The sequence below is a fragment of the Bos taurus genome, chromosome X, assembly GCF_002263795.3.
Source record: "Bos taurus isolate L1 Dominette 01449 registration number 42190680 breed Hereford chromosome X, ARS-UCD2.0, whole genome shotgun sequence".
Lineage (NCBI taxonomy): Eukaryota > Metazoa > Chordata > Mammalia > Artiodactyla > Bovidae > Bos > Bos taurus.
In genome coordinates, this window is record NC_037357.1 from 110,861,776 (window position 1) to 110,878,065 (window position 16,290).

The window sequence follows — 16,290 nt, forward strand, 5'->3', positions numbered from 1 at the left end:
AAGTAGTCTGAGAGTAGATCATGAATGAGTTGGATGCCATGCTTTGGAATATGGATTATAATCTAACCATGATGAGATTAAGCATAATGATAATGTGGAACTATTATTGATACTTCAAGAGGAGGGAGATAAAATAATATGTTGTTTTTTTTTAAACATCACTTTGAGAAGAAGAAGGAGGTGAGAAGAATATTGGTACCACTGGGGAGAATGGGTTAGAATGGGGTGAGACTGAAGTAGATACCAGAAAGAGCTAACGTAGTAGTCAAGGAGGCAGTGGTAAGATCTGAACTAGGACAGTGGCGATATGGGCCAAAGAGCAAAGCTAGATTCAAGAAATGTCAGCCAGATAATACTGCTGAAATCTTTAGATTTAGTCAGATGCTTTTAAAGTCATTATTATGTGTCGTATTGAAGAGGGAAATTTCTGATTAGCACACATTTTGAATAGAAATCTAATTAAGAAGGGACAAAATAGCTCATCTGGATAGCATAGTTGAATTGTAGGCAGATAAAGAAGTTTGACAGACCACACACTTGAAATGTAGCCCTAAAAGGAGCAAGAAAAATGGCATTATGTGAAAAAAAATTAATGGGTTATATTTGGCTATTTACAAATAAATAAGGATGACATTTTCCATTTGATCATTACGTCAACTTGGTCGAGCAAAACAGGAATTAAAAGCACAAGTTTTCTTTCTTTAAAGATGACAACATCTTGGTATGAAAGTTCTCCACTGGAGGGGCTATTTAAACTGTCAACTGTAGAAAACAATTTGTGGAAGTTCACGTTTAGGGAGGCTATAAAGACACTATTATATTGAGTTTATTGTTCATAGTTTGTTTTATGTACTGTAAGGGCACATTGTTAGTATTATCATGAGTTGTTTTGTAACTTAAAATTTCTCTAGAGGGGGATATGATTTAATGTTCTCAAGAGTAACATCATAAAACCACATTTGGTAGTAATTTTTTATTTTTAACAATAGCAGACTTCATACGCCAGTGCTCATACAGCAGACCATAAACATGCAGTCTTAGTGGAAATATTCTTTTCCTGAAGAGCTACTTAGAGATATTCTTCAACCATGGGAATTGTTCGCGGGCTTGTGTTCAAACATATCATCATGATGAATTGTGTCAAGGGAAATCAGCACCCCAATAATGTGTTAAAATGGGTCTCTGATTCCAGAATCACATAAAAACACTGAAGAAGTGGATGGCTGAAGTTGATGTTTTCTTGAAAGATGAATGGCCTGCCCTTGGAGATTCAGAAATTCTTAAAAAACAGCTGAAGCAGTGCAGGGTAAGATTTTTTTATATGACACTTCTCTATATGAAGACTTTGATATGGAAATTATTATTTAATGATATCAGTGGTTCTGAACCAGGGGCAATTTTGTCCCTCTAGGGGACATTCAGCAATATCTGGAGACATTTTCATTTGTCTCAACTTGAGGTGGGGTAGATGCTGTTGGCTTCTAGTGGATAGAGGTCAGGGACATATTTTAATATCCTACTATGCAAAGAACAGCACCGTACAACAAATAATTACCCCATCCAAAAGGACAGTAGTGCCAAGTTTGAGAAACTGGGCTAAATAAGAGAGAAATAGACAAAATATTGCCTTTTATTCAACACTCACTTTAAAATATTATTTTTATATAGCATGCAGTTTAAGCTAAAGGTAAATGATTTTTTTGAGCTACTTGTTATATCCTATTACAGATTGTCAGTAAAACGATGTTGCTCTTTCCATGTATGTCACATTGTGGTATAATACAAGACATATTTTGAAATAATATTTATTATGCCATTGTCATGCAGTAGGAAGAGAACAATCTAGCTCTTTCAAGAACTTTCTTTGTGAGTAAAAGCTTTAAAAGCAAATCCATTTTATCAATAACCTTCACAGCATCTTGCTATAAACTGCTGCAGCATACTATGCTGGAAAATCAAACCTCCTTCAAAAATAGTAATTTATAAAGCTCATCATTGTTGCACTGTTTTCGAACATGAAATATTAAGTTTATTTACTTTGTACGCAATGGCACCCCACTCCAGTACTCTTGCCTGGAAAATCCCATGGACAGAGGAGCCTGGTAGGCTACAGTCCATGGGGTTGTGAAGAGTCAGACACGACTGAGCGACTTCACTTTCACTTTTCACTTTCATGCATTGGAGAAGGAAATGGCAACCCACTCCAGCGTTCTTGCCTGGAGAATCCCAGGGACGGGGGAGCCTGGTGGGCTGCCGTCCACTGGGTCACACAGATTCGGACACGACTGAAGCAACTTAGCAGCAGCAGCAGCAGCAGCTAATTTAAGTAGACTATAGATATATAATTCCCCATTTCATTCATGCCATAAAAATTGAACATTTTTTGTAGCATATATTTCAGATGTTAAAGGGCAAAATTCATGTGTAGTGTCATGATTCCTAATTATATGTTTCTGTGTAGCTGTGTTGCATTTCTAATTGTTGTGGTAACTTTTTCAGATAACTTAAATTGTTTCCTTAGCTTTTAGTCAGTGATATTCAGACAATCCAGCCCAGTCTAAACAGTGTCAATGAAGGTGGACAGAAAATAAAAACTGAAGCGGAGCCAGAGTTTGCTTCTAGACTGGAGACAGAGCTCAGAGAACTTAACACTCAATGGGATTACATATGTCGACAGGTATGTCCCATCTCTTTTACGTTGGCTTGCTTCATTTTAATTATGATTTCTTAATGTCTCCCTTCACCATGGCTCTTTTAAAAAGTTCAGTCTCTGTGTTGATGCTTTAAAGCATGGTTAAGTAAAACTAGCTTTTGTCTAGCATATAAATTATTTTCATAGTATATATATTGATAGTGTATATTCATCTTATTGGAAGTCCTAAAATGATCTTATTGAATACAGCTGTCATTCTGAACAATAAAGCCCTTTTCTTAGGCATTGTTTTTTTTTTGAATCTTTTCTCCAAACGACTGCATAACTTAATACATGTAATTGGATCAACAAAGATAGTTTACAATTCTATACTTGATACAGAAATAAAATGAATGAGTAATGCATGCATATGTACAAATATAAATATGTTTCGCTTTTGATTGTAAGATTGACGAATTTGGCTTCTTCAATACATCTCTTTCAATAAATAGATTAAGATTGGGAAATAGTTGACAAGGGCTTAGTAGAAAAAAAATAAGATAAATGTACATTCATATCTGAGTTCCTCATTTTTATATGGAGGAGTGTTTTATGGATATTTATTTCCAATTTCAAGATTAAATTGCAGAAGAGTAAATATTACATACAAGTAGCATACATCAAATACTTCTGGTTCAAAAGTGAAATTTTGACCTAAAGCAATGATTACTTTTTAATACACCAATACCTTTTTTGAAGTTAATGAGAGGTTTCATTTTATGTGTATTAGCATCAGTCAGTCTTTCATTATTTCTAAGTAACCTTTCAAAGTTGAAAAGAAATCATGCCAAAAGGCAAAAACTAAATTTGAAAAAGAAAGAAATTGAGCCAAGGAAAAGTCAAGGCAAGTCACCCAGCTAATACCATCACTGACAAATGCTCAACTGTTCTATTAACTCACCGATGAGATAGCCCGGGGTCAGCTAGCTTGCATTCTTCTCCTGGAGTAAGTCAGTTCTAGAAGGGATGTTAAGGAAAAAAAATATTACTTAGAAAATAGATTATATCATTGATGTTTTCCTGGAAGGCCAGTATGAAAAGGGTTTGTTTGTTGAATGTTTTTAATGGATGAATAGAAAGAGCAGCACCAATTTATTTAGAGCAAGGGAGGAAACAATAGCAAAAAAAAAATCTTTATGAGAAAATGGGTGGCAAAGAAGAGTCATTAATTTTCTTATAAAGCACAGTGAGGATTTACTATTCATGCCAAATACAATGGGGAGCTATTAGACGTTTAGATATAGGAGTGACATCATGTAAATATTTGCTGTATATTCCTCTTATATGAAAAGACTGAAGGGGCACGAATGGAAGCATGTAGGAATTACAGTTGTTCAGGTAGGAAATAATACTGGCAAATAACAGGGGGAATAGTGAAGATTGAGAGACACAAAGAAATTTGAAATGTATAATCCTCTTGTGACACTCTGTTTGGTTGACTGTCCAAACCTCTTCCAATAATTTTCAAAGCTCTTCCACAGAGACAGAGGTGATTTGAATTCTTGTTGCTCTGTTTCATTACTGTTTATTGTTTTTATGTATATTTTCCCATTATACAGTAAGTAGCATGAGGAAGGGAGTGTGTTATTCTAGACAAACTGAACCAAAGTGCTTGTGTCAGTCAAACTTTGTAGAAATTCTGTACTTCCTGGCTACCTCCAGCAAGCTTATCCCACTCAATGTGATCATTTATTTTTCTTGTTTCTTCTATCCAATTAGGCAAATTCTTCGTTCTTGCATTTTTGATCAGAGCTTTCACACTCACTTCCACAATCATTACTCTTACTGCTAACAACACATTCCTTTCTTGATTTTGTTTTATTAGACCCTGTTAGAAATGGCAGTACTTGATGAAAGATAAGGCTTGTGGAACGTTCAGGGTGACAGGGAGGGAGGGATGAAAGCATATTCAGAGTTTTCTCTTTTGAGCAACAGTGTTGCTCAAATGAAAGACGGAAAAACTGTGTGCTAAGTAATGATGCTAAAGCTGAAACTCCAGTACTTTGGCCACCTCATGCGAAGAGTTGACTCATTGGAAAAGACCCTGATGCTGGGAGGGATTGGGGGCAGGAGGAGAAGGGGACGACAGAGGATGAGATGGCTGGATGGCATCACTGACTCGACGGACGTGAGTCTGGGTGAACTCTGGGAGTTGGTGATGGACAGGGAGGCCTGGCGTTCTGTGATTCATGGGGTCGCAAAGAGTCGGACACGACTGAGCGACTGAACTGAACTGAACTGAAGGGAGAAACACAATTGACCAGTTTGGTAGAATGATCAGTGCTTCTACTTTGGTCATGTTTATTTTGGAGGAGTATACAGTCAAAATGCATCTGGAATTCAAGTGGGGTATTTAAACTGAGCATATGAACTATATACACAGAAATAAAGATAACATCTATGTAACTCCTATCTGACAATGAAAGAATTTGTCAGACCCACCCTCCCTCTGAATTTTTTGCTAAATTAGATGAAATAAGAACTCTTATGGATGGGCAAGACTTCCTTGTGGATGGACAGGCAAACAATGTGTATGGGCAGAGACTCTGGAAGCAGGTTGCCTGGGTTGAGATCTTGCCCCCACCATAAGCTACCTCTGTGAGCCTGGAAAAGTCGCTTTATCTCTGCACTTCAGTTTCCCAGTCTTTACAGTGTGATGATATTACTACTTACTTTATAAGAATTTTAACATTCTTCTATAGTTAAATGAGTCTGTGTGTATAAGGTGTGTAGATCTATATCTAGCACAGAGTAACCATTATGTAATACTTGTTCAATAAAATAAACAAGGAGAGATGAAATAGACATAAAGCTGCCTATATAAAATTATAAAATATGTGTAATTTCTAAATAATGTATAGATATATATTTTAATTATTGGTGACTATAAACTTAGAGTTACCAAGAAACACTGGATTGAGTGGCAAGGCGGGTGCCATTCTGGCACCTTGCAGATCATTATCTTTCTCTGATTCAGTGCATCTTTTGGGTTCAGTCATCCACAGACCCCCAGGTCACTCTGCCTCATTTCTTATGTATTTTAACACCTAACTCACGGTTACTCCTGTCCTAATTCTGGGTGATTTCAATATCTTCTTAGATGGTTCTTCCCATTCCTGAGCCCTTGGTTACTTAATACCCACTCCAGTGATTTTCATCTTCTACCCTGCCTCAGACACACACTCCCAGCTTCATAACCCAGACAATGTCTCTAGCAGTAACATCTTTATAATTTCACCCTTAAGCATCCTGCCCTGCAGTCTCCAGCATACACACAATACAGCCACTGTGCAGCCTGTATGGAGATTCCTCAGAATTAAAATAGAGCTGCCTGAGGATCTAGCACTTCCACTTCTGGGTGTATTTCCAAAGGAAACAAAATCAGAATTTCTCAAAGAGATGTCTGTACACCTAAATTCATTGCAGCATTACTCACAATAGCCAAGATAAGGAGACAACCTAAGTGCTGATCAGGGAGAAACACATAAAGAAGATTATGTGTGTGTGTGTGTGTGTGTGTGTGTGTGTACATACATGGATACACACATACATATAGACAAAGGAGTATTATTCTGAGAAAGAAGGAAAGCCTGTGATTTGCAACAACCTGGATGAAACTTGAGGGTATTATATTAGGTGAAATAAATCAGATAGAAAAAAAAAACAAATACAGTCTTATCTCAATTAAACATGGGATCTAAAAAAGCCAAACTCAAGAGAGTAGAATGGATACTAGGGCTTAGAGAGTGAGAGAGATAAAGAGATTCTGGTTAAGTGGTACAGACTTCTCATTTATGATGAGGGAGTTCTTGGGATCTCAGATTCCACGGACAGTGGAGCCTGGCAGGCTACAGTCCATGGGCAAAGAGTCAGACACACCTGAGTGACTAAGCACACACACAGCACATTTACAGTATGGTGACTATAGCTGACAATTCTATATTATATACAGTATTTTATAATTTATTTACATATGAACCTTGCTGGGAGAGTAAATCTTTAATGTTTTCATAATAAAAAGAAAAATGATAATCATGTGTGATGATGAAGGCATTGACTAATCCAGTTGTAATCATTTCACAATGGTGTATGTACCTTAAACAGTGTTTTATGTCAATTGTATCTTAACAAAGGTTTGGGGGGCGTAGAGTGGGGTCAGGCAATGCTTAATGTTAGATTTACAAATTCTGGAACAGGAAACATGAAGAACTTCCTGTTTTATAAAGCGGTTGATGCAGAGTAATCTGCTGAAACTGCAGGGGTGGATTGGGCAATTTCAGGCTAGACAGTTGGCATCACTCAGGTAATAAAGGTGAAGGAGAAAGTATGATTTTAACTTCAACCTTTTCACAGAAATCCTTCTAAAATGTGAAACCACAAAAAATTAATCTCTTTCTGATCAGTTGTAGAGCAGAATGTTAAATTTGGAAAAGACCTTGGAAATCATCTAGTCCAACTTTTAGGTTAGTTAAGAAGTGCAGATAAATGGAGTGATGTTTCCAGATTCACTTAGCTTGTTAGTGATTGATTGAATCCAGGTATCCTGATTCCAAAGCTGGTATTCTTTCCAGTGTACTCGTTCTGTCACTTCAAAATGACTTCCTGCTTTTCTTTCATTTTAAAATCACTCCTGATCCCTTTCTTCTGGTTTCGTTTTATAGCATCCGTTATATATACAGTTTTTTGCTACAAGTCTTTGGCTAAGTTTTGTTAGTCATTCTAATATTATTGCCACTGTGCCAGCTGCCTCCAAAGATTATAGCAGCATATCAAGTAGAAATTTAACAGCTTGTTTACTTGGGCTTGTTATAGGTTCATTGACTATGCAAAATCATCTTTGTACTTTAGTATAATTGTTAGATATGTGGTTCTAGCTGTTATAATGAAACATACACTTACATTTCAATAGATCAAGTTCTACAGTCTCCTAGGAGAGTAAAGTATTTAAGTAGCTTTAATTTAACTACATTAGGCTTCAGGTAATTGTAAAGTATAAGAAAAATTAACATGAACATGGTACTGCATATATTTTATATTTGGTAAAGTACCATGAAAATGTTGTTTTATTAAAACTATGCCTTTTATATTAAGACTTTAAATTACAGCTGTATTATTTAAAAGATGCATTCTACTTAATCCCAGAGAGAAGAATAACATCATTTGAGTAGAGTTATTTTTTAAGGTAAAAGAGATGCATTATATATTGTAATCCTAATACTAAATTGAAATTTTCCCTCAGTGTGTTACAGCAGAGTACGTTGTATAAGCTATTAACATGCATGATCTCTTGGGTATTTTAAGTTTTGCTATCTTTCTAGTTAATAAGTAATAAATTCTGTTATAAATTAGTATTTCAGAAACATATGAGACTTTATAAAGCAAGAGTCTCCTATTACACATGCTTTTTTACACCTTTTTTAATGTAAAATTATATACTAGACAGTTTTTGCTTCAGAACAGATGTGTCAGTGCTCATTGGTACCCCATTCTGTGTGTGTACATGTGTATCCCACTATTTATTTAACTGATCTTCCATGAAAGCACCTTTAGGTTTGTTTTCAATATGTTGCTGTCTTCAAAGCTGAATTGAATACTGTACATGCAACTATGGACACATCGTTTTATATGTGGAAGAACAGGCTCAAATTGATGAACATTAAGGCATTGAATGCATTTTGCCAGTTTACTGTCTAAAAGCTTTTACTGTGGTGTATATTTCCCTAAACAGCTATGAAACCTTTGTTTTCCCACATCCCTGCTCAAACTTGACATTCTAATTAGTCTTTTTTCTAATCTCATATTTGAAAATACAGTAATTTAACTTCATTTGCTATTATTTAACTATTAATGATACTGAGCAAATTTTCACATATATATGGCCTCATTTTAATTTTATTTCTGTGAATTACATGACTGTATCTTTTATTCATTTTCCTTTTTTATGAGAGTTTTCTATAGGTATATGATTACTAAGTTCCTAGTACTCTTGCCTGGAAAATCCCATGGACGGAGGAGCCTGGTAGGCTGCAGTCCATGGGGTCGCTCAGAGTCAGACACGACTGAGCGACTTCACTTTCACTTTTCACTTTCATGCATTGGAGAAGGAAATGGCAACCCACTCCAGTGTTCTTGCCTGGAGAATCCCAGGGATGGCAGGGCCTGGTGGGCTGCCGTCTATGGGGTCGCACAGAGTCGGACATGACTGAAGCGACTTAGCAGCAGCAGGATATTTGAAATTGTAAAACAGCATCAAAGAGTACAAAGAATTTCTACTTCTATGTATGCCAATAAATTCAGTTTTCCAACTGAAACGTATCATGAAAAAATGTTTTTCTTTACTCTCCATTTGCAGAAATGAATTACCGTATACAACAGCTAAATTGTGGTCTTAGGGGAATCTGTTCATTATGTCAAGTAAATGCTTATATCTTATTTTAACACTTATGGGAAATTAAGTGTATCCAATTGCCATGAGTTATTTTCCTCATTCATATAAGCTATTTACTTCTGGCTTCATCTTTTCCAAGCTTTCTATTATTTACAGACTCGTCAATACTAGTATAATGATAATGTTTTATGACTTTCAATATTCATGCTTTACTTATTGGTTTGTTTTATGGAAGGTCTATGCCAGAAAGGAGGCCTTAAAGGGAGGCTTGGATAAAACTGTAAGCCTTCAGAAAGATTTGTCAGAGATGCATGAATGGATGACACAAGCCGAAGAAGAATACCTAGAGAGAGATTTTGAATATAAAACCCCAGATGAATTACAGACAGCAGTTGAAGAGATGAAGGTAAAAGAAACCAGATAAAACAAATTGTGATTCTGCACAGTCTGCTCTTTTCTTGGTTTAGTAATAGAGGTTGCTTTTTGATTAATTTAGCTTCAACTTTGATATGCATTGTATAGAATGCTTAAACTTTTTATTAATTTTATGTATTGTGGTCAAAACATAAATATTGATAATCACAGTTTGGAACATTTTCCCCTTGAAATTATGTACTATTAAGAGATTAGACTCAGCTACTCATCAGATGTTTCTAGCTGATGCAAATTCAAACTGGAAAAGTGTCAAAGTGTTGGTGAAATGACAGTTGAAAATGTCAATAGGCTTTGTTAATTTGGTGTTTTAAGGGGTTTCTTACAATTTGGCAGTACTAAATATTTCAGCTGCTGGTCTTTAATATGGGTAAAAGGACTGTATTTACATGAGCTTCTCTTGAAACAGTAAGATAAAATAAATAACATTGATTTAGGACCAAGGAAACTGGCATATAGCTAGGTCTTGCAGGTGAAGCCAGGTAATTGAATCTACACAATGGCATTGTAGTATGGCCCTGGGCAACTCAGTAGTCAGTATAATCCTCTTATTTTTTCATGGGTAAATCATCTCATTTCATAACTTGAATGTATGAACTGAAAAATAAAACTTGCATGTAAGTAAATCACCTAACTCAGAGTGAGCACTCAATGATTTTCAGCTATAATGATAAATATTATCTTCATGTAGTAGCAATAACATATTATTTAACATTAGCCTAGGTGAACTATTAATAGATATTTGTTTGGTTTGAAGCCTCATGACAGAGCAAAATCATTTTAGAGCCAAACACTTGGGTTTAAAACCTGCTTTGACCCCTTCCGAACTGTGTAAACTTGGGTAAGTCACAAAAACCCAGTGAAAAATCATTCCCTTGTAATCTGGATATCAAAATACCTGCTTTTCAGAATCATGTGAAAGATGAAACATGGAAGTTCTAATGTAATACACAAAATAGATGCCCCAAACTAGTTAATTATTATTATGATTTTTATTATTGCTGCAAGGTAAGAAATTATATGTACTTTATTATATAGTTTATAAGATTATCCAGTGAATATTGTAATTAAGAGCAGAATGTACTCACATGAAGTGAGTACAGATGTTTAACTGTATTTTACAGATACTTAAACTCAGATGTTTAAATATCAGAGGTATATTATGGTTTTAGTTACATGTAGAAAATAAAATTGAAATATAGAAGAATGACTATATTTTGGAAACAGTAATAGTGTCTAGAATATTAAAAGCTAGAAAATCAGTCTCATCTAATATCGTACATCATTTATCATGAAATATTCATAAATTCACGAATTCATTTATCAAGAAATATTGTATACTTACTGTGTCAAACACCCTTCTAGACATAGAATATAGTAGTGAGCAATACATAAAAGCCACCTGACTTCTTAGAATTTGCATTCTCATTGGTGACAGGGCAGGCAAAGAATGGAGAAATAAACTCATTTGAGATCATGAGAATTTGCCTAAAAATAAGCCAGTGTTGTGAAATAAATCATAGAGTCTAGTTGGGAGTTGAGGGTGGTGAGATGCTGTTTTACAAAGGGTTGATATGTAGGGTATTTGTGAGGAATTATAAACAAAATGAGATACGAATCATAAGAAAAAGGCAGCCTTACAGAAGTATTATCGGGGCACATTCCAGTCAGAGGGAAGAGTTCCTGCAAAGACCCTAAGGCTATCTGGGAAGAGAATGAAGCCCACCTACCTGAAGAGAGTAAAACAGCACAAATGACCTGAGATGATTTGGAGAGGCAAAGTAGGTATCTGCTGATACAGCAGATTTGCGGGACATGGAGGGGTTTTCATTCTAAGTGAAATGGCAGAGCTGTCAGGAGGTCTATAATTATTTTAGGTTTGACTGTGGGGAGGTCACCATGAGGGAAGTTACATCATTACAGAATATGAGAGCTGGAGTGTACTTTGAAAGGAAACTTGTTTACGCTTCTCTCTGGGGGTCAGAAAACAGATATTCCTAGATAGGTCTAATAGTTTACTCCTGCTGCTGCTAAGTCGCTTCAGTCGTGTCCGACTCTGTGCGACCCCATAGATGGCATCCCACCAGGCTCCCCCGTCCCTGGGATTCTCCAGGCAAGAACACTGGAGTGGGTTGCCATTTCCTTCTCCAATGCAGGAAAGAGAAAAGTGAAAGTGAAGTCGCTCAGTCGTGTCCGACTCCTAGCAACCCCATGGACTGCAGCCTACCAGGCTCCTCTGTCCATGGGATTCTCCAGGCAAGAGGACTGGAGTGGGGTTCCATTGCCTTCTCCGAGTTTACTCCTAGTCATAGGCTTTATCTGAATATATTTCCCTCTATCCCTATTCCTTTCTAAGCCACTCTATCATATGCCATTCCATTCCATTCCATACTGTTGTATAAAGCATGTGCCTCCCCATTGCCTTTGCCTTCACATCTCAGCCTTTCATGGCTGTTCTTACCATCACTTCCTGTGCTGTGTAGCCACTGCTTCAGGTCTCAAAGTAGATAATCAGCAGTCAGCGTGCATTCAGCTGTTCTGTTTCTCCCAGTTCCTGTGTTTGTCTCTGGCCCTCTTCCCTCATTCTTTGAACCCTTTGCTTATCTGGCTAACTGTTCAGTCAGATCCCTTTTTCTTTTCCAGTACAGGAGAGTAGACTGTCTCAAATTTAAAACTAATTTATAAAAAATCCCTGACATGAGTGGCCCAGCCCCACAGTCCACATTGATTTGCATGTTTAAAAAACTGATCTAGCTACAACATTGGTGCATTATGAGCATAATAATGAAAAGAGAAGCAGCTCAGACAGCCTGGGCCAGTAGCAGCAAAGGGAGTTGGCGTTTTCTGGTCTTCTGTCTGCCAGTCAAGGTAATTGCTTTGTCTGTCCCCTACACAAAAGGGAGCGATAGAACCTTGTCCAGGCCTTCACCTGTGCTCGTGTTGAGAGCACATTTATCTTTATTGCTGGAAGAGAGTGATACACCTACTCTGGCATCTCTCCTCAATATACTCAGATAAAAAGTAGAGACTTTCTTCTTTTTCTTTACTTTCTGCTCCTGTATTTTACTTGATAATCCTGTTTTTTACTTTTTTCTCTGTAAACAATTTTTTTTAATATTAGCATCAAAGAGACAAGGCAAGTTGGATTAGAAACATCTTATTCCAAATGTCTTTAGAAGGCCTGCAGTAAGTCTAATTTGAAATTTTATATAAATCCCTTTTAAAAAAATTCTGGAATTTCAGTTTTTCACTATTTTCTTTTTCTTTTTTTTTTTTTTTACACCGTGTTAACTCCAGTCCTAGGGTTACCTGGACTTCAATTCAGTTGCTCATTTGTGTCCAACTCTTTGTGACCCCATGGACCACAGCACGCCAGGCTTCCTTGTTCATCACCAACTCCTGGAGCTTGCTCAAACTCATGTCCATCAAGTTGGTGATGCCATCTAACCATCTCAACCTCTTTTGTCCCCTTCTCCTCCTGCCTTCAATCTTTCCTGGCATCAGTCTTTTCCAATGAGTCAGTTCTTCACATCAAGTGGCCAAAGTATTTGAGCTTCAACTTCAGCATCATTCCTTCCAATGAATATTCAGCACTGATTTCCTTTAGGATTGACTGACTGGTTGAATCTCCTTGCAGACCAAGGGACTCTCAAGGGTCTTCTCCAACACCACAGTTCAAAAGCATCAATTGTTCAGCACTCAGCCTTCTTTAAGGTCCAACTCTCACATCCATACATGACTACTGGAAAAACCATAGCACTGACTAGATGGACCTGTGTTGGCGAAGTAATGTCTCTGATTTTTAATATGCTGTCTATGTTTGGTCATAGCTTTTCTTCCAAGGACCAAGTGTCTTTTAATTTCATGGCTGCAGTCACCATCTGCAGTGATTTTAGAGCCCCCCAAAATAAAATCTGTCATTGTTGCATTGTTTCCCCATCTATTTCCCATGAAGTGATGGGACCGGATGCCATGATCTTAACTTTTTGAATGTTGACTTTTAAGCCAGCTTTTTCGCTCTACACTTTCACCTTCATCAAGAGGCTCTTTAGTTCTTCTTCTCTTTCTGCCATAAGGGTGGTGTCATCTGCATATCTGAGGTTACTGATATTTCTTCCAGCAATCTTGATTTCAGCTTATGCTTCATCCAGCCTGGCATTTTGATTGATGTACTCTGCATATAAGTTAAATAAGCAGGGTGACAATATACAGCCTTGACATACTCCTTTCCCAATATAGAACCCGTTCATTGTTCCATGTCTGGTTCTAACTGTTGCTTCTTGACCAGCATACAGATTTCTCAGGAGGCAAGTAAGATAGTCTGGTATTCTGGTCTCTTTAAAATACCTTCACTTAATATACATGTATTTGCTGTTCTCATTCTATGGGGAACAGGCTAGAGCAACGATTCTCACAATGAAGTGAGCATCAGAATCACTTGGAAGGCTATTAAAACAGAGTTATATGGCCAACCCTAGGATTTCTGATTTAGTGAATCTAGGCTGGACCCTGAGAATTTTAATTTGTAAATACGTTTCCAGGTCATGCCCAGGAGTAAGTTTGGTGGTCCCAAGGAACCATACTTAGAGAACTGCTGGTTCAAGATACGGGCAATGAAAGGTGTCCAAGCTTATGATGGTTAGCTTCATAGAAATATGTGGAACAGGGGACTTCCCTGGTGGTCCAGTGGTTAAGAATCTGCCTTGCAATGCAAGGGACACAGGTTTGATCCTTTGTCTGTGAAGATGCCATATGCCATGGAGCACCTTAGCCCATATAACACACTACTGAGTCAGCACTCTAGAACCCACGAGCTGCAACTACTGAGTGCATGCACTGTTTCTACTGAAGCCCATGTGCCTAGAACCTGTGCTGCACAACAAGAGAAGCCATCACAATGAAAAGTCCGCCTGTTGCAACTAGGGAAAGCCCACGTGCAGCAATGAAAACCCACCACAGCGAAAATAAATACATCTTAAAAAAATATATATGGAACAAAAGCTACCACTTGTGAGGAGGATTATGCCTAAACTATGCCATTTAGTTTTCTGTCTTTAAAATGTAGAAATCATCAAACTCAAATCCAAATCCTACAACACATTTGAATACCTTCTTAATCATATAACCCATGGTTGCCCATGGTGTGTATTCTCCATCATTACCAAAAGTAATAAACTCAGCTGATTCAACTGTGGGAGTGTTGCTGTGGGTTACTATGAAGACTAACCTTGAGATGAGCTTTCAAGCCTAAGTACAGTGGAGAAATTGTTCATGATCTCCTTTTCTCATATCTTTCTTCTGTGAACCTTTTGAAATTATAAAACTGATTTAAAAAAAAAATTATGAGCATCTAAATAGCAAGGGGATATACTTCGCATTATGCATTTTTGATAGTTGTGTGTGTTGTTCATAACTTGTATAAATTGTAATTTCATTCACTGGATACACTGGATCATGCTTCTCCTCCTCATGGAGGATTTGAGATGGGCTTAAGACAAGCTGTGTGAAAGAAGACATGCAACTCCCAGGATGATGTACTTTAAACTCACTGAACCTCAGTTCTTGGATGTATAACATAAAGGAAACAAAACTCATTTCACACGATTTTGTTAAAGATTCAGTGAGTTCACACATATAACATGTCATGGCACACAGGAGCACACACTAAGTGATTAATATTTCTCAAAGTCTTTTTAATGATAAAGTTACAATAGCCAAAATATGATTTGTGTCAAACAAATCCCATGCTCAGTGTCAAAAAACAGATTTATTTTAGAATTTTGAAATAAAATTTCAATTGATTAAAATCAGTGAAGGAAATCATTTAATAGTCAAAAGAGCTTGCATTTGCCATCATATTTTATACATTTTAAGGCATTATGGGCCTAAATCCAAAGACATAACAGGATCATGTTGAAAGGCATTTTATAGTTGAGTTTGTCCATTTACCTGCAAGAACCTGAATTTCTTTACCTGAGGGCTTCTGAGGCCACCGAATCCCGCTTTTTCCACCTGAGTCTGGCTTCGCATACCGGGAAATTAACATTTCCCCAACAGTGTTCAACCAATGATGGGAGATGGTGTGTGAATTTCTCAGTGTCCTCACCCTTGAGTGGGATAAACCTCAGCCATGTGTTTCCTGTGCTTCCCACGTGGCTCAGTGGTAAAGAATCTGCCTACCAATGCAGGAAGACGTGGGTTTGATCTCTAGGTCGGGAAGATCCCCTGGAGAAGGAAATGGAAATCCACTCCAATATTCTTGCCAGGAAAATCCCATGGACAGAGGAGCCCAGCAGGCTACAGTCCATGGGGTCACAAAGAGTTGGACATGACTGAACAACTGAACACACACACACACACACGTACACCTGTTTCGTAGACCTTCCTAGCAGAATTAAACTTGTCACCAGCAGCAGTTGCTGGGTTTAATAAGTATACCCTTACAATCTCCATTCTTTTTTCCATTCCCCACCTCCCTACCACTATTTCCTTCACATCACACATAAATGACTTACGCTTGAAAGCTCATCTCAAGGTTGACCTTCACAGTAACACACAGAACAACACTCTGTAGTTGTACAAATTGAGTTGATTACTTTGGCAGTGAAGGCGAGTACATACCATAGGCCACCGTGGGCTATATGAGTAAGAGGGTATTCAAACCTGTTGTAGGATTTGGATTTATGTTCGATGATTTAAGGGAGCATTTAAGGGCTTTGCTTTGGATTTCATGTTGTCACCAAGTAGGAGTAACTCTATATTGGGTATCTTAATACAT

At 37.3% G+C, this 16,290-nt stretch overlaps 1 protein-coding gene across 10 annotated transcripts in view; it reads left to right on the forward strand.

The window, feature by feature from the left end:
* DMD (dystrophin) overlaps positions 1-16,290 on the forward strand; it is a 2,236,915-nt gene that overhangs the window by 793,929 nt on the left and 1,426,696 nt on the right. For all 10 annotated transcript variants that reach the window (XM_024988361.2, XM_024988358.2, XM_024988360.2 and 7 more), the window contains 3 exons: positions 1,193-1,306; positions 2,522-2,677; positions 9,316-9,486. In XM_024988361.2, the coding sequence (XP_024844129.1) occupies positions 1,193-1,306; positions 2,522-2,677; positions 9,316-9,486 (441 nt within the window). The remainder of the gene's footprint in view (positions 1-1,192; positions 1,307-2,521; positions 2,678-9,315; positions 9,487-16,290) is intronic.